Source organism: Venustampulla echinocandica (assembly GCF_003357145.1).
Source record: "Venustampulla echinocandica strain BP 5553 chromosome Unknown scaffold_1, whole genome shotgun sequence".
Classification (NCBI taxonomy): Eukaryota; Fungi; Ascomycota; class Leotiomycetes; order Helotiales; family Pleuroascaceae; genus Venustampulla; species Venustampulla echinocandica.
The window spans coordinates 1,900,091-1,918,863 of NW_022474206.1; the positions used below are offsets into that span (position 1 = coordinate 1,900,091).

Below are 18,773 nucleotides of genomic sequence, written 5' to 3' on the forward strand. Positions count from 1 at the left end.
TTGATATTGAGTACATATATTGTCCGATCGCTGAAGATATACGATGGTTATTTTTGGGCACCACATGTTTTGACATCGCAAATAGGCGCTGAAGGTCGCAGATGCGTTCGGGGGTACCAAATCTATGCACACCAGCAATACGAGTATCGAGCCGGTGAGCCAGTTTTATCACTCTTCTGCCCCGTCTTATCTTCCCGCCTTTCTAGGGACGGCACTGTGGTGAGTCAAAGTTGTATCTACACTCTCACTATCTCGCATCCCTTCCAACGCATCTGTTTCCGAAAATAACTGTCCCGTAAAGGATAAAGTCTGAGGTTTTAATATATACCAGCATTACAGGGGAATAATCCCCATGTTCGGAGACAAGCATGGTAAACATGCATGGCATCATAGTGCCGTGGATGGGATGACCGACCCCTGGTACAGGAAGCGGTGAAAATGCAAAGGACGGTGGTGGGATGTGAGATGAGATGAAAATTCGATAGGAAGGCCACCACCCGCGCGAACGGCTGCGCAAATTCTGAATTCTGGGGACGCCCGATGTTACGCTGAGATGGCACTGGATGGAGAGGGATAACCTTCCGTTATGACTAAATGGGGATCCCGTCATGGCCGGCTGCGAGACCAGAGTGAGTTGCAGGAGAAATGTTCACAAGGTTCAGGCTATTTACAGGCCGATAGATAAGAGCAAAGACCGCTACGCTGGTGTCGTCTCGAGCGACGGCAACCTCGCGGCATGATATTAAGGAATTAGTAAAATAGCTTGAGAGCCTTAGGAAGTTCCTAGGATCTTAACCCGATCGCGGGTGATGTTGTTGTCGCGTGCCCGGTTGTGAATAGGAGGTTGCCTCGTGTTGTATTGCACTGTATTGCGTTCCATTGTGCTAGGATTCTTGGGTTTCTGTGGTTTCTGGAAACACTGGCTCCGAGAATGCGTCCTTTCTTAGAAAACAAATTGATTTCTTTTCTATGGCAGCCTAATTCTCGAGCTGTCTTTGTGAGAGCAGTGCGCCCTCATCCCCTGATTTGAAAAACACCGAGAGGCCGTCTCCGGCATTGGGAAGAGTGGTCATGAGATAAAAGAGCTCCTTCCAAAGAAGGAACTTCCTCCATATGTTAGGAGGCATACAATTGGCCAACATCACGAGAATCGGTGCGAGTCCCAAACAAGCTTGCGCCCTGGAAGTTATGGATACCGGGCATCAACTGCATTTGAGCCACATCGAGTTCACCTACTGACAGGCTGTGAGTGCAGTTTAATAAGTGTTCCTAGTTGGGAATATTCTTCCAAGGCCGAATGTTATAGGCGTCTAGATCCTAGCTACTCATTTTCTAGCCGTATATTTCGAACTTCTGCTGTGCCTTGTATGGGTTAGTGTTAAAAGTATTGCTCGCGAATAATTGATTGTTTTGACATTTCTAGGGCTTCATTTGGTTATTTGCCACTTTTGTCATTAGGGAGCTAGGTTTACTATGCAGCTTGCCTTCATTAGAACCGGAAATAATATACACAAAAGCATATGATAATGGATTGGGTGTCTAAATCATAAATTAAAGTTATTTATCCAAAGATGATCGAGGTAAGGATATACAATAATCCGATCTGTAAATAAAATTTCATGTCAAATCCAGATAGGTACAATCAATAGTTAGGGAGACAATGAATTGGGATAATGTTCGCGAGTCATTTTGAGAGTATTATGTTTCCCCACATCAATTCCATCCATTCTTCCATCAATGTCATCACAATTTCATTATATCATAAAAAAATATACTAATAAAGTCCTTTAAAACTCTCCCAGCTATTCTAGAGCTCCACATCTACTTTCCCCCTAACCCAACTTCAATTATAAATCATACTTGACTGTATGGTTTGGAACGTGATACACCACGTTTACCGTCCGAGTGACATTAATCTGATTCTAATAATCTCCTAGACTAACTTTTTGGTTATTCCATTTTAGATTTCGCTCTCGTAATAATTTATAACATGCGTTGGGAATTATACTACCAGAAGCCTAACTACGTACGTAGAGCTTGTCAAAGTGAGGAGTTATTCTAGAATAAACCTAGATATGCTCAGGTTCGTAGAAGTATATACAACTTCCGCCGCCTCCAATCTTAGGATGTTAAGCATATAGATTTAGTAGTTGATTATGATAATATTAATAATTAGTTTTCGCAATTTAATAAATAGGAACTTTAATTTTACTTATTCAGATTAATAAATTATCAATTAATAAATCTCAAAACCTCGTAGCATAGGCGTAATATCTGGGCATGGTAGATGCCATATACTGCTACCTAGGGCCCACCGCAAAACGTACGATTGAACTTCTTTTGATCAGCTAGGCTGCTGCCTTTGGACGCTAAAAAGAGCGTCCACCATTATCTGAATGGATGCAAAGCTTGGAGAATTTTAGCTTCATCTATGCCTGAGAGTGTCATGTAGAATGGCGTTGAAACCGCGTTAAGGCTGCCAATAACAAAGCCGCGAGCCTTCAAATGGCGGTTGTTGTTTGAAAATGAGACGATAGCAGACGAATTGCATGCGGCCTTCTCAACGCTTCAAATTTAGTAAAGCGTGGATGACCATCGAAGGTTGAAGACCTAGAAAATTAAGAAGCTCTAGCAAAATCTTCAACAGGTCCTTATGGTAGACAACTTTCGGCATTAGTTTCTCCACAGTTGAGGTCTTAGCATTGATTTCGGCGGGATTAACTGGCCAATGTAACTGAAGGATAAAAGGGCCTACTGTGGGAGGCCATTTGAAGAGATATTAGGAATAGAAACATGCCCCATCAATATCTGAAAATGGATCAAAGGAATCTGATATCTCTTACAGTCAGACACAAACAGTAGCGCTTTGTTGATAAATAGCCCTCATCTTGGCCGTTTGAGTACTACTCTCAATCAAGCTATTCTAGTTAATTTAGATTGAATCGATCTATATGATGAGGATCTTACCCCGTAATCGTAGTCTGTGGATGGCTGCATCTAGAATCTTTACCAGAAATGCCACTTTGAAGTGGATTGCAACTGAGAATAATTCTGTATCCGTGCCCGAAGTACATGATAGGGCCTTTTATGAGGGACTGTGGTCAAGTGACACAGTGACCAAATGGCATACTATGGGAGCTATCTCGCAGCTTGAAGGTGAGATATGCACTACCCTGATTTCATTTTTCGTGTTATCTAACTGAGAGTATTTGAAGAAATTGCTAGAGGGTGCGCATAAGGCGGCTTTCTCTGGGCTCCGTCTCGTAGGTGCATAACAATTGACTCTGAGCGAGTGATGAGGGACACGAGGCTCTTCATTCCTTCATTCTTTGCTATTTTGAGCTATTAGATGGATTTTAGGTGTGATTGCTATTGTATAACCACTACTCACATAATACTAGACTCTTCGGGTCAGATGCTGAATTTTCCTTCACCTGGGTGAATTGAAGTAAAGTCCAAAACTCAGAAAATCATTGCAATGGAGCAATTAACGGCACATTTGCGCATAAAATGAGACATAAAGAGTTCTCTAAGTGGATAAGGGCTTGTGAAATATAGCACATCAATCTTTTCAACTTTTGATATTGTGTTTTATGTTATGATGCGGGAAGGAGGATCAAGTAGTTGTTGAAATGTAGGGTTGATTGTGGCTGAGTGGCTGCCACGTCACATTTGTCTGCGACAGTACGAGTATTGGTGGAACTGACGACAATTGATACCTAACGCAATCCTGAACAATGAATACAGGCCTTGTGTCTTCTTCATATGATTTATTAAATTCTAGTGCGTATCCTTCGGATCTGGGCCTAATTATATGAGCCAGCACCCTCAGATTTCGCTTTTAAAGTTCCATATCATACTTCTTTTAGCTTCAATATCGTGAGGATGGCGCCAACTCTTATCTTGATCCGCCATGCAGAAGCATTGCATAGTTAGTTGGCATCCCTCTAAGAAACCAATAATGGCCCTAACATTGCATAGATATCACAAATAAGTCTTGCCAAAGCAAACGTGTGCCATTTCTGCAACTTACGACTAACACCAGTAAATACAGGACTACTCGATTCATGACCCCCCTCTTAGCGAAAATGGATTAACAGTGCAATGTACTCAGCTATCCAAATATCTACAGGACCACGTACCTCTCGCCCAGAAAATAGACCTCATTGTCACCTCGCCGATGAAACGCACATTGCAGACCACGGAGCAGGCCCTTGGCTGGCTCATGTCAAGGGGCGTCAAAGCGATCGCCTTAGCAGAGATTCAAGAGACAACGGTGAACCCATGTGATGTTGGCCATCCTGTGCCCGAACTTGAATTGGAATGGCCTCAATTTGACTGGTCTATGATGGACCCAGTATTCCCCGCCAAGGAAGGCCTCTATGAGTTTTCCCAGGAGGCATTGCTAAAGAGGGGAGCAGCGGCAAGGACATGGTTAAGGAACCGACCGGAGGAAGTCATTGCTGTTGTGAGCCACGCTGGGTTTTTACGCATTGGGCTTTCTAATACAGAGCTCGGAAATGCTGACTTTCGGATCTTTGAATTCGACGATGGAGAAGATAATGCATCGAATGGCCCCAAGTTAATCGAATGGAAAAGCACCGAGGAAAGGGGCGGGGGAATGGGTAACAGTCCCAAAGGGTTCTTTGGGTGGAGATTGCATGATTTCATGTACATGCCCACAAACAAGGGGAAGACCGAAAAGGAGCTAGAGGACATGGTTGCTACAGCATCTTCGAGGTGAAGCTTGAAAGCGGCGTCTCTAGAACTTTCTCATGGGATAGAAAACTTATAATAGTTGCAAGCCCGACTAGTCGATTTCATCCCATAAACCTTAGTAACCATTTTTGTACTTTTGAAGTATCGTTTGGCCTATATATTTCTATCTAGCTAGGTCTATTATGCAATTAATTTTACCAAAGCTAAGAGTCAATAAATATAAGTAATTGCTTTGATACAGTGAAATATTAATTCAGAGGGCGGACCTTTAGAGTCGGTTAAATGGGATATGTTAATGAAGGGGGTCTGGATACTATTTACACGGCATTACGTCGTAAAACCCGGGAATTGGAAGGAATTAGTTTTGTTTCAAACAATTATATACTGGGGTCGGAGTGCCTTGGACTTGCTGGCTTCAATGTGGTGGGATCTATGCCATTCCGGATGCGGTGAAGATATTATAATATAATTTGTATCAGTTGAATCCGTAATGCCGAGGCAGATGATGGGGTTAACACAACACAACTACTACAGCCAGGTTGAGAAGGATTCTGAGGATTCTGTAGTAAAAAGAGTAGAGAAGGTTCGTTAATTATAGTGGTAGTTCGCTCTATAGCGCTGAGAAGCTGGTATTAGGAAATTCCTTAGGGTTGATATATGGCGCAAGCTTAAACATAGTTTTATGATAGTATATAGTACCTAGTCGAGATCCAAAAAAGATACGCAGGCGAACTAAACCTAATAAAGTGTGAAACAATCGATATGTCGTTAATCATATATGGATGTTAATATTAGAAAAGAAATCGAAAAACGACCTTAGCTGGAGCAAACCATATTAGCGCAGATAAAATCGGACACCGTACCTCAATCGATCGAGCCCTCATAAACCACTCAATTGCTCTTCATTCAATTGCTTTCTCCTTGTCCTGTTCGTGACATTGCGGTGTCCATAATTGTAGAAGCTTTTGGACCACATCATCTCCCCGTTTAAGCTGCAAATCCAACTTCATAGCATCCTCCTCCTCGCTTTCCGAGTCGGAGCAGAAACTGTATCTTCTGGACCTGTGGGGGCGCCTCTTTAGCAACTTAGGCCTCCTCGAGGGCGGTTTCACATTCACTGCTCCATAATCACTGCCGCTACTATCACTGCTGTAGCCAACACTGCTACTATAACACCCGGTATCACTATCACTCGAATATTTGTTTCTCTTTTTCGGTGCTGGTATCGGAATAGGTCGTGGTGCGGGTGCAGCTGGCTGACTCGGCCGCATCAATGGAGGTGGCGGACTTCTCATCAACAAATTATACACCGCCAAAGGTAGACAGTGCGGCTTTAGCGTGCGTTTCGCAATAAGGTGCATCGTCGTTGCCCTTTCAGCTACATGGCTCTGGCCTTGATGAGCGAGATTTACTATGTGTCCGTCTTGGTCGAAGAGGCTAATTTCCACCCAGTACCATTCAAATCGGAGATCTCGTTCCCCAAAACGGAGCTCGTCCATTAAGCGCGTTACCTGGTCGCTTTGGTCTGCCGTGAGACGCATCTTAGCCTCAATGATGTTGCCACCTGAACGCTGGAATTGGTCCAAACGTTGCTCAATAAGGTGGCGTTCGGCGCTCTCTAGAATAATAGACACTCTGGTCCACGAACGGGCAGGGTGGGGCGGTGCTGTCTCAGCGACTCGGACGTTGTACTCGTTATAGGTCGTCAGAGCTATAGTAGCATCATGTTCTGTCATTACTGTGGTATTTGAGAAACGAATACCGCCGGGTCGCGATCCAAGAGGTTGGCTGCTGGTAGGAGGCGGATAGGGAATAAGCGCAGGGGGCGGCGGCGGCGGCGGCCCTCCATGCTGGACGGGAGGATATCGTGGCAAGATATGGGGTGGAGGTGGAGGTGGAGGCGGAGGCGGTGGTGGAGGCGGGGGTGGAAAGCGTAAATCCGAGATTTTGGTATTCCAAGTTAAAGTATGACGAGGAGGAGGTGGACCTGGTGGTGGAGGAGGTCGGAAAACTGGAACAATGGGAGGCGCCTTGGATGGCGGCGGCATTCCTCGAGGGCCAAAACCCGGGCCAGGGAGGAGACCTTTTGGCACCAGCGGCTTCCCATCGACGAGGATTTCCCTGACGATCACAAGAAGGGTGCGGCCTCCGGAGGCAGGAGGAAATGAAGGTCTTTGCCGGAGTCCCTTCACCAATGCCACCCAGGCAGTAGGCTTGTTGCTTTCTTCCTTGATGGTTTTGAGAACGACGACTTCCCTTTCGTAGATTTGGCCATCGACGTGCGGGTATATGATATGGTGAAGAGTCCCGTGTTCAGCAGCACTGAGAGAGGCAAAAGTATTGTACCAAGTGTTGTCATTCAACTGTGATAGAATGGTACGTATATGTGTTGCTTCAAGAGAGTGAAATGCCGAGTGCGGGACCTGCCTCTGGTTGGTCCTCTGGACCACAAATGCTAGAAGATGCGAATTGGCATTGCAGAGAGTTGTTCTCATCTCAATAGCGAGCGACTCTTTGCTACGGAAAAAACTCTTGAGCTTGAATTTGAAGCCATGTGTTTCCGACCTGAAGAGGGAAGACTTAGGGGTGGCGGATCTATGAGGTTAGCAAAATTAACGAACGAAGAGAGTTGTGATTTACTTGGTTTCTTTTTCTTTGGCCGGTTCTTCCTCTATCGGCTTCTTTTCTACTGTGCTGTTTGATGCGAGAGAGGTATCTGATTTCTCTGATTTCCTATCGAGGGCTGGAACCGTTTTGAATGTACTTGGAAGAATTGATTCGGTTATGGCGATTGGAGGTGCATTGATGGTAGGTTTAAAACTCTCAAAATAAGACGGAGGGTGGGTCTTCACATGGTTAGCTTCATACGAGTACCTTCTCATAACCCAAGAACCTACAGTTACTAATGGAGGCTGAGGTAGTTTCACCGGATCTCTTACTAGCGGAAGGTTAAGCGGCTTTGATTTGGGAGATGGTGGTGCGACGGTCGATACCAACTTTATTGGGATATCAACGTCATTGCCACTATCGCTATCACTGACGCTACCGCTGTCGCTGTCGAGGCTATCACTGTCACTTGAGACATATCTTTTCTTTGGCTTGGCACGAGGTTTTGGTACTTTGATGCCAGCCAACTTTGCTGTGCGATGGATACGCTCATGAAAAGTGACGATGGCTTTGACGTCAACTTTGCCAGTCGATCTACATTTGCATGAGTTTGAAGACTTCTTTTGAGGGACGTAGGAGTAGAAGGGATGGCCTACAGATCTTGAGAAAGTGCACCGACTGTGACAACCTGGAAAACCAAGAGGAGGTGGAGTTGGAGCTCGCAAAGCCGATCCGTGCTTTCGTCGAGGTCATAATTGGCCAAGCTCCATTTAACGTTCTCGGTCTTATCCAAGAATGACTTCTCGTCGAGACTTAAATCAGAGCAGGTAATTTCGGCAGGTTCCGTCCCCACTGCCTTCTTCCTGTCTTTCTTGGCTTTGGCCCTGAACTCTTTTGACGGTAAGCTAGCATTCGAGATAGTAGACTCGACTTTGACCAATTCTTTAGCGCATTCCTTTACAAGGCGCTCAACGTATAGTATGCCCTCCGAGCTAAAAAGCACTTTTTTGCTTTCATTCTCAAAGACGCCTGCCTCGTCTTTCAGAAGGCTCGAGACTTGATTGAGAGTAGCGACAGTCGCATCTAGGATATTGATGGTTCCCCCAAAGTTGCGAGGGTGCTTCTGGGCAAGGAGGGCAAATTGATGAAATACGGCGGCGATCTTTCCAGCGTAGGATGATACACACGCCACCTCCTTATCTAGGAGGTGGGCGTTGCTAGTCGCCATGTTTACCAACGCTTCGACGAGGGACTTTCCTCCTCGTTTACTCCAGAGGCTTGCAAGTTGCAAGACGAGAGAAGTGATATAAGACGGGTTAAAGAAATCGAAGACAAGGCGGGGAGTCACCCTGAAAGGCAACAGTAAGGCAGCCGTGACTCAAAAGGACTGCAGCGGCTGCTTTTCCCCCGCGCTGATGTTCTCAGAAGTGAGGCGAGCATTGCACCAATTGATCACCATGTTTGAAAGCGCACTGCACTTCGACAAGGCTTACGATCTGCGAGAGAGATGCCATGCCTATAGATGATAGGCAGCAAGGCAGCCAGGCGGCAGTTGGTGTTGGACATGGGATATTAATATTGTATAACATTCGCCAGCACATAGGAGCTGAGTGAGCTGTGCAGCCGCTGGGATTGCGCAGCCAGTTAGAACTCGGCCTTCGTGCAGACCATGATAGCGCCATACCTCGATTTTCTCATGAGATACGACATATCAACTGCGGTATGCGGGGCCACTATGGAATGATAATATATCGAGTTCTAGTGGGAGATGTTATTATTGACATGATGGAAACGGAGATGGCCTAGGAAATTCTAGGCTGCGCTTTGCAACTGCCTTCTAACCGGGCTGGATGGTAACAACTCCGGCAATGCTCAAGTATCAATACTTTCACATCATGTGTGTGGGTTAATGAATGCAAGTCCGGGCATACATATGAGAGGGCTGCAAGGTTTATTATATCTCTCTGCACCACTTGGCCATGACTCCAGCCAACCCGTCGAGGCTCCCCGTTATCTCCTCGAGCCCCACGTCCACTTTCATCATGCGGCCTGCTATCCCAAAGTCTCGTCCGCCACCTCCACCGATGCCCGCAGGAACCAGCAGCTCGTACGCCGCTAGTTTCTCCCATGCGCCTAACGCGACGTCTTTCCCCCAAACCTTTGTACTTGAGCCAAGAGCGGCGACCCCGGTGCTTGATGTTTGTATTTTATGCCGAGAGGTCAAGGAGCAATACTCGTCGTATGCCATTGCAAAGTTGCATGTATCAGTATCAAGGATGATGTCAAGACGCGCAGCAGCAATAAGGAGAGCAAGCTCCAATTCCGAAAGCCCCGGAAGGATATGAAGCTTGGAGTCTGGCGGTGACACTGACAATGCACTGGAAAGAAAGGCCCTGCTCGCCAGAGGAAGGCTACTTGGTGAGAGACTTGCAATTGGAAGAATGCATGAGCCAAAGAATGCAGGGACCGACTTGTTCCGATAGAAGTATGACTGAAGATAATGTTTAAAATGATCATCGTTTGTGTAGAGATCCTAGGACAGTTAGTATTATCAATTGGTACGTGTTCAAGTGCTTACATCAACCATCGCATTCCAGAACAGGAGAAACTCCTTCTGCCCAGGCTGTTCTGGGCCAAGCTCCACATCAACCTCGCCAGCGTCAACGGTCAAACCTTGTTTGCAGATTTCCCAAAACATGGGAAGACTCCGGGCCAACGATAAATACACGTATCGATGGCTAAAGCGACTCTTGACTCTCTTCTCAAGACTTTCGACTACATCAACACGAGTTGTCAGGCCTAGGACTGCAATAGGAGCTTTTCTTGCTTGTGCTATGTCAAACAGATTATACAGCAGAGTCTGCCGCGCATGTGTTGTGAACAGGTCGAATTCATCAAGGACAAAAATTACAGACTTGGCAATTTGCTCAGAACTCGATCCTGATATTTCTGAAGGGTGGGACAGGAGAGCCAAGAGGGTTGCTAAAGTATCAGCATGATTGCTTGTCTAGCAATGTGTTAGTATGATTAGTATATTGTGGACAAAGCAATTTACCTTGGTGGCTAGATCACCCTCCACATCCATCTCACGGCCCAGTTGCCTCCAGATCTCCCTTAACGCTACTTTATCATCAGTATGAATAAATCCATTCAGTCTCACAACGTGAAATTTCTCTCGGTGGTCGGTTGAAATATCGGATATAACCGACTCCACAAGCTTCCAAAACATTAGCATTGCCAACGTATCGAAGAGGGACACCTACTGTAGTCTTTCCACACCCTCTGCCTCCAATGACCAGCATGGAATTACCTTCCCCAGCAAGAACTGTTTGTTCTACTACTTGGTGCACCTTTTGCATCTGCTCATCATGGCCACGCAGCCTGATGCGTTTCTGGCCGGTCAACCGGTCCAGTAAGGTTCGCTGTATCTTCTTTAAATGAACTTCTAATCCTACTATATCTGGGATATTGCTCTCAGCTGTTGCAATGCCTGTCCCGTTTATCATGTCTACCTCCATCTCCGCTTCAGAACTAGGTCTGCATTCCTTACAGTACCAGTCCCCTTCAGGAATCACAGGTACACCGTAGCATTTTTGATGGACACTAAAATCGCATCCGTCGCAGAGTAGTATTTGATTTCCTTTCCTAGAACGAAGCCCAGAACAGGCTTGGCAGACTATCTCATCGGATCTATCAGAAGAGTCATCCTCCGCTGCTGTACGAGACATGTCTTCCGTGCTTTGAGCAGACTGGTTTGACCCAGTTGCTGCGAATTGAACTTGATTATCTGGAGTTCGCCGCGAATCCAAGCTTGAACTCACTACCAGACTGGCTTTCTGTTCTCTGCGGTTTGCGGAGCTAGGTAGATCTTTGAAGCCTAGATCCAACTCTCCTCCTTTTTGCTCAAAGGTCACACTCTTTCCCAACCTCTTACCCATGTTTTTGGTGGGAGTAAGTATGCCTTTTGGAGCTCGTTGGATTGGACCAGGGGTACCAGCCTCCTTATCCCCTCTTATTCTCCTGGCAGTAATGGATGAGGGCGCAAGCTCGGAACCGGACTGTGGCGAGGTTTCATCACTCGTTCGGCCGCTTTCCCGCCCATTCGGCGCATCGGCTACCTCTAAATTTTGAGAAACCATCCGTTGTCGTGTTTCCTGCCTCGAATCCGCCTTTGCTTTCCTTAAAATATCCGACTTTCTCGGGCGGCCACGCGGGCGCTTCAGGCTCGGGTCCGGACCTTTAGCCATAGGTGCTGGTGCTAACATGCTTTTCTTGGGATCGATTTTACCCCGCCCCCTGTGCCTATGAGCCCCACTGTTGCTTGCCATATCTTCTTCGGAGGCCTCAACTTCCCAAATATCGTTATCCGGTTCGTTCGCTTTGAGGTTCTGTTGCCTTCGTGGCTTCGTAGTCTGGGACATGACATTCGTTGTGTCCCTGGTGCTTTTTGTCTCACCGTTAGACTTCTTAACTCTTGGGCTCGCTTCGTTTTCCGTTGAATCAACCTGCCAAATATCCCTATCTCCCACCAATTCGTCCACATCGTCAGCGTTGTCGAGGGTTTCCTTCCCGTTCCCATCGCCCAAGCCAAACAATCCCGAGAGTCCGGAGAATTTCTGCCCAATCGATCCCCAGCGGCCTTCACTTCCAGACGAAGATGCCTTTGTGTTCAGTTTTCTCCTCTTCAGGCTCCCTAAGCCTGGAGTGCCGGACTTTTCCTTTTGCGGCGACAACTCATCCAGTGCCTCATCAACAAGGAGCGCTCTACTGCGCTTCCGTGTGACTGCTGGCGATGCCGGTGCCATTATGAACACAGAGGAGACGGAAATTGGCAGACATGAACTGGTATATTTTTGTGGGCTGAAAAGGTCGAAAGAATAATTTAATCACGGCATTGCGTGGGTTGTAGAAGCTTTTGTGCTCTCTGAAGTTGTGGTTTGACGCGACGTTGTCGCGTAGATTGATTTGGGAAGCATGGTTGGCCCAAGCTTCCCGGTCCACTAGGGGCGATTTCTCCCTAAATGTCTTGATTCACTCAAGGAGGACACGCCTTTATATCACCTGTAATTCTACGAAGTACATATTTATTAAGACTTTTTCGAGGCATATAAAATTGGTCTATATTAGTTAGGTACTCAAGCCCTACTTATCACACCATGGCACCCACTGTTGGGTTTGCCTCCTGCAAATGAGCATCCAAGGCGAACGAACCATAGGTAATCTATGACGGGTAGCTCTAGGTAGGCACTTTAGGCTTGCTTAATATCATTATTAGATTTTGAGTATTTGAATATTTTGTTAATTGAAGCTTTTGTTGCTCTATTTGTTTCCTAAGACTAATTAATTAGTCTCTGCCTTACTTCCTTCCCCCTCATAAGTGACTAAATTTCACCTCTTGCTGGCTTCTAAGAGCCCGATGAGCTTTACAAGCTTAAAGAGACATAGAGAGGTGTAGTACCTCTCCTGATCGATGCCCCTTTCTTTCGTATTAGCTAGCCCTCCTCAACAGCGCGTTGGCTAAATAAATCTCGCATGGTCCATCCATCCCCACCAAAAAAGCACACGGCATTTGGAACAAAATATAAAAAAAAGAAAATGTTACATACACAGTTTGCACATAAAATAATCACTAACATCACCTGGCAAAACGAATGCGACGGGCTCAGCCGGGAATTGAACCCGGGTCTGACACACTTGTTTCTCTTCCGAGGGGGATCTCACAAGATATCCCGAAGCGACGATCATACCACTAGACCACTGAGCCATTACCATTCGGAGGTTCCCGGAAAACGGCTTATTCGGCATTATAAGAGTATTACAAATGATGAGGAGGGGCTACTAGTCTCGTTACGAGTCCAGGCGATTGGTAAGGGGCCTCGGTACGCGGTTGAAGCTCGGTTATAAAATCCCTGTTGTGAGCTGTATTGAACCCTTACCTTGAACCTGGCTCGCAGGGGGTGGTGCGGGCTGCGGGGAAGGAGCAGCTGTGTGCTATGGTTTTGCTTTTTATTTATGAGGGCATTATTTGGGCGGCCGCCAATTGCGGAAAGCCCGACTCGCAGACCACATGTTGAGAATTTCACGGGGAAGAATTGCGATGTGCAACAAAACTCGAGTGCAGAGTAGCCGGCAAATAGAAAATAGATACATTCCCTTTGAGGAAGGCGCCCAACAGCCGGTGTGGATTAGGACATTCCAAACACTTGTGATACACAGCAAAGCTTATTAAATAGCTAGGAGTGATATCCAACGGATGCCCTATGCAGGGCTGGGCGGCCAAATATACTACTATTACTAGAGTAGGCTTCAATATCCTGCTGTTTATATGGTATTTGGACCATCCGCTGATGCATAAGTCTGCACATGGCCTCCATGCTGCCATGCTACTCACACTGTACTTCGTAGACAAGGAAAAGACCTACAGATGTTAGAGTAGCAATACGCGGCATCAATAAACAGATAACGGGTGACATAGCCAATACATTTCTGGACTGCGCTGGAAGCTGGAAGCTGGATTAAAGTAATATAAATACAACGCTACCGCTTAAATCGAAATTTTGGCCCTCGGTTCTCATGTACATTCGCTTCATCGCCATTAGGATATCGATCATCTAAGAATTTCTGGCATACGCAGCATCAATCTCCTTCTGGTACTTCTTCAGAATAGCCTTTCGGTTTAGCTTCTGCGCTGATGTTACAAAGCCCTACGTCACATCAATTAGTACATATCCTTCATGCAATGAGAGGGCACTTACATTCTGAGGTGTCCATTCTTCATCCGCCAAAACTGCGCCCTCCACAATTTCGATACCCGACAATCCACCTTGCTTACCCGCTGCCTGCAGCTCCTTTAAAACCGCAGCCTGAATCTTCCGGTCGTGCGCTAAGTCCTCGATTCCTTCGCCCTTGACGCCGAGCCGCTCTGCCAGTTTCTTCAAAGCTGGCTCGGCAGGAACAATGATTGCCACCGGTTTTGTCTTTTGTGCATCTGCATAGACGCAGATATTGGCAACGACTGTCGCAGATCGATAGATTGACTCAAGCTTCTCAATAGCGATGTACTCGCCGTTCAGCGTCTTGACCAAATTCTTCTTACGATCGATGACCTGTAGATGTCCATTGTGATCAAACTCTCCAATGTCACCAGTCATAAACCACCCATCTGGGGAGATTGATGCTTTGGTCTCTTCTTCATTATCGTAGTACTTCTCCAGGACTGTTGAGCCACGGATCCAAACTTCTCCTTGAGCGTAGGGCTTGTTTGTGGCGTAATACCCCGCATCGGGGAAGTCGACCAGCTTGATCTCGACGGAGCCTGGAACAGTTCCCAGGGCCGAATCAGTCCATGCCATCGGGTCCATGAGAGCACCCATTGCGGTGGTCTCGGTCAATCCATATCCATTGATCATAGGAGTGATAGCCATGGAAATGAACCGCTGGGTATCCTTCGAGATGGGTCCACCACCATTCAAACAGATTCTTAATCGTCCGCCAGTTGCATCCTTGACCTTTTTGAACACAATCGCATCCAGGATGCCAGCCCCCGGTATGCCGTAATGCATCATATTGGTCTTTGCCCAAAGGGCTGACCAGAATAGGCTCTTGACGATGGGGCTACCAGCATTGACCTTAGCAACAATGCCCTTTTTGACGGTCTCCCACACCGCGGGAACACCGATGAGGACTGTTGGCCTGAACTCCCTGATATCGCCCTTGCAATTTCTGACGGATGAGTCTGATAGAGTCTTTGGGTTGCCGTAACCCATGGTACCTCCCCAATACAAGACGGCATTCTCGAAGACGAATTCGAAAATATGTGCAAGTGGCAGATATGTCAACAGGCTATCGCCCGGGCCAAGATACGGTTCGACAATGACACTAACACCCGCAACTGCAAATTGTTAGCATGCTATGATGGGAAATAAGCATCAAGGGGATGGTTACCTGCTGCCACGACGGCTTTATGCCTGAGTGGCACACCCTTGGGAGGGCCAGTAGAACCAGAAGTATACATGATGCAGCAAAGGTCCTCCGGGGTGGGTGGCACTGGGTCGACTGGATTGGTTTCGCCGAGCTTCCTGAGCTCCTCCAAGCTCATGATTGTGAGGTGTTCATGTGCTTTCTTGAGCTTCTCGATGTTGTCTGGATTGACATCATGCTCGCTATTCCAGATAACATACTTGATATCTTTTGCCTCACTTAGCGGATTGATCAGTGTAGGTAGGAGATGAGGATCCAGGAAGATAAGTTTAGCCTTTGTTGCCACCATGGAGTGTCTGAGACCCTCCTCGCCCAGCGTGTCGTATGCGGTGACGATGGGCATCGACTGGGAAGTTGCACCGTGTGATACGGCCAACCAGTTCGCGCTGGTCGCGGCGTAGATATGTATCCTATCGTCCTTTTCTAGGCCCAGCTTCCTGTATCCGGCTCCGAGTTGCAACACGAATTTTTCGTAGTCGTGGAAGCTCATATAGTTGTATCCGCTGAGCTCGAAGTATGTCCATTTCTTGTCGATTTCCTGCTCCTCGCCATCCACCATTTTCTTGATCTTCTTGGTCTCCTGGTGGGTTTTGATGAGCTTCCGGGAGCCCAGGGCCTTCGCGTTCCCATATTTTGCGGCGCTGCGCTTGACAAAGTCGAACACCGTCGCGCAGTCCTCAGATGGGCGATCGATGAGCTTGTGGGCGGCGGCAGGATGTCGTCGCGGGATTGTCTCGCCATCGACAGGTGCATAGCCTGGAGCTTCGACACTAAAGGGGGGCTTCTTGACGATGCGTGGCTGCACGGTGATATTCTTGAGCGACATCTTGGGAGAGAGAGCTCGCCAGGAAGCTCAGATTCTGTCAACTAGGAGCTATGTGGAACTATCAGCACGAAGTATTATTACCACGCACGAATATTCGATGATGAAGGAAGTTCGGCGACACAAACTGATCGGCGGCGCTGTTGGGAGAGGAGTTGCTAACTTGTTGAGCAGGGCTAGGGGGAGAAAAGATGGGGATCGCGAAGGGGGCTGCGCTCAGGGATTGGGATCAAGGATTGGGGGATGTTTGGGATATAATTGATAGCGCGGTGGGTGGTTGGCTGCCGGGGGAGGCTGGGGAGCTTGGGGGACAAGCTTGGGGGAGCTGGAGTCTGGAGTTTCTGATTATCGTCCTGTAGAGAAGCGTCATAAGCTGGCCGTGCAGGGCAATCCTGGTTTCGTGATACTCTGTGCAAGGTTATATAGAGCACCAGCGATCCTCCCAACCGAGCACTACTGGACCCCGTCCCGTACCAACTACCAACTACATACCAACTACCAAGGACTACTGCTGGATGCTAAGCACTCTGTTCTTCATTCAGCGACCGCCGATGCATGGCATTTGCCGTCTTTGGCCTTTTGCCTTGGACTCCGCCTTCGGTTCGCAGCGCCGAGGCTTCTGGGCGGCTCCTGGGAGTCGTACGGAATCTTAGACTCTCCACCATCCTCAGTCCGGCGTCCGAGGATATTGGTGTTTCGGTACAAACACTCCGTAGAGTCCGCACGCCTCGTCCTCCTCCTCGAGTGGTCTCCTCGCACACTTCATAATATCATATTTCGAGAGCATATTTGCGTACCGCAATTTACGCCTTGAAAAAACCTTTCGCCAGCGATTCGTTCAGTTAGCACTACATACTCGAGCACAAGTACGTGCGGTGGTACGAAGTACTAGGTGCTCGTCTGTGACTCTGTCTGTACACTCCCGGTACCTCGTACTCCGTGCGGTGTCTGCAGATCCTGTGCAGGGTCTTCTCGCCGCCACTAGTCGCGAGGCTGGAATGGAGTCTGGACTCGGGACTGGGCAATAGCGTCAAGTGACAACCCACGCCTCAGCTGTTCTATCGTTGGTTGTACGAAGTAACGTTTGTTCGAAGCACCGCATAGCGCTTTTGAGAGGTAAGTGGTCTTATTATTAGCCCCTTGGATGGCTCTCCAAGCCTTCCTGGCAAGGCTGGGCCAGGAAATCGACGATCCAGAAGAAGGTAAGACTCTCCAGCAACAGCTCTCCAAGACGTGCTAAGTACGTCCGTTAGAGTCGTTTCTCCTCTTCTCTCAGTCCATCCCGTCCCAGAACCTCGGGTTTGTCGACTCCAAGGCCACGACGCTGGAGTTGACAGTCGGCGACCGTGACCTGGTGATCCATCAGTCGCCAACGATACTTTCCTCCAACCGAGGAGGTGGAACGACGGGTGCAGGTACTTGCGTCCAACTCATCGGAACTTGACAGGATCCTATGGCTAAAGCGTATGCGTATCTCTAGTCGTCTGGAAAATCACCCCGCGGTTCGCTTCTTGGATTGCCTCCCCTTCCAATCTGCTCTTCAAAACCGCCATTTTGGCCCCTAACTCGTCTCTCCTGGAACTAGGATGTGGAATATCAGGGATCATCGGGCTGGCACTTAGCCCACATGTAGCATCATACGTGTTGACGGATCAGCAATATGTGATGAAGCTTTTGAATCAGAATCTCGAGGAGAATCACCAAGCCAAGCCACGCTTGGCAAGCAAAGGCCAGAAACGCATGGCAAACCCCAAGAAGGGCTCCGCCTCAATCAATAAGTCTCAGGTGACCAATAATAACATTGTCACCCAGACTCTAGATTGGGAAACGGATGAAGTTACAATTCCACCTGCGCTTGAAGGCAAGTCCGGCTTTGAAGCTGTGATTGCCTGCGACTGCATCTATAATGACAACCTCATTAAGCCGTTGGTTCAGACATGCGTCGATGCTTGCAAACTCAGACACGGAATAGCACATACGGCTGATGATGTGGGAAATCCCACTGTATGTATTGTGGCCCAACAGCTTCGGTCCGCAGAGGTGTTTGAAGGATGGCTAAAGGAATTCCACAAGGCGTTCAGAGTGTGGCGGATACCAGATGAGGAACTTATTGATGGGCTAAAGTCGGATTCGGGCTTTGTGATACATGTTGGTATTTTGCGTAGTAATTTAGATACTTGTACTTAGAGCATATAGTATGTATATAGATCACCATGTACCTTTACCTACCGACCGGAGTAATAATAAGTAGATCCCTCGACCACCCCAAGGGGCCCCAGCTCAAATGCGTGTATCACGTGCCTTCGCGTTTGCGCGTATCACCAACCTCCGCGAATTTCCCTCCCCGCACTCAACTGGCAACTTCGTGTTACTATTCACGAATATCCCGTCAGCAACGCGTACCATATGGAGTCCTGTTCACGGCTAATTTCAGCTAATTTTATGAAAGTGATCCAAGAACGTTAAGCTCTTCCACCGGTGTTCCCTTGGGACTTTGATTGGTCATCAAACTAGAGGCTCACTGGTACATTCGAGTCGCAAGTCGGATTCCACAATCGATTCGACGCAACTCAGTTAGTGGCCGAATAATTAACTATCTAAGCTACTTTCTTTGGCGAAAGATAGACTGACACCTCTCTGCTCT

General features: G+C 47.6%; 4 protein-coding genes across 4 annotated transcripts; 1 reads left to right on the forward strand and 3 right to left on the reverse strand.

Annotated features, from left to right (window-relative positions):
* Window positions 1-5,621: 5,621 nt before the first annotated feature.
* BP5553_03163 (uncharacterized protein) lies at window positions 5,622-8,554 on the reverse strand (the record flags this gene model as incomplete). Its single annotated transcript, XM_032011786.1, has 4 exons — window positions 5,622-7,314; window positions 7,360-7,565; window positions 7,617-7,920; window positions 7,983-8,554. 4 exons carry the CDS (start codon window positions 8,552-8,554, stop codon window positions 5,622-5,624), a joined length of 2,775 nt encoding a protein of 924 aa, XP_031871479.1.
* A 726-nt stretch (window positions 8,555-9,280) lies between these two features.
* Window positions 9,281-12,131, reverse strand: BP5553_03164 (uncharacterized protein; the record flags this gene model as incomplete). The annotated part of the gene is made up of 4 exons (XM_032011787.1): window positions 9,281-9,859; window positions 9,905-10,333; window positions 10,382-10,543; window positions 10,590-12,131. 4 exons carry the CDS (start codon window positions 12,129-12,131, stop codon window positions 9,281-9,283), a joined length of 2,712 nt encoding a protein of 903 aa, XP_031871480.1.
* A 1,806-nt stretch (window positions 12,132-13,937) lies between these two features.
* BP5553_03165 (Acetyl-CoA synthetase-like protein) lies at window positions 13,938-16,132 on the reverse strand (the record flags this gene model as incomplete). Its single annotated transcript, XM_032011788.1, has 3 exons — window positions 13,938-14,030; window positions 14,082-15,217; window positions 15,271-16,132. The coding sequence occupies 3 exons, from the start codon at window positions 16,130-16,132 to the stop codon at window positions 13,938-13,940; spliced, it is 2,091 nt and encodes a 696-aa protein (XP_031871481.1).
* A 1,141-nt stretch (window positions 16,133-17,273) lies between these two features.
* Window positions 17,274-18,316, forward strand: BP5553_03166 (Uncharacterized protein; the record flags this gene model as incomplete). The annotated part of the gene is made up of 3 exons (XM_032011789.1): window positions 17,274-17,331; window positions 17,383-17,544; window positions 17,610-18,316. The coding sequence occupies 3 exons, from the start codon at window positions 17,274-17,276 to the stop codon at window positions 18,314-18,316; spliced, it is 927 nt and encodes a 308-aa protein (XP_031871482.1).
* Between the last annotated feature and the right edge of the window lie 457 nt (window positions 18,317-18,773).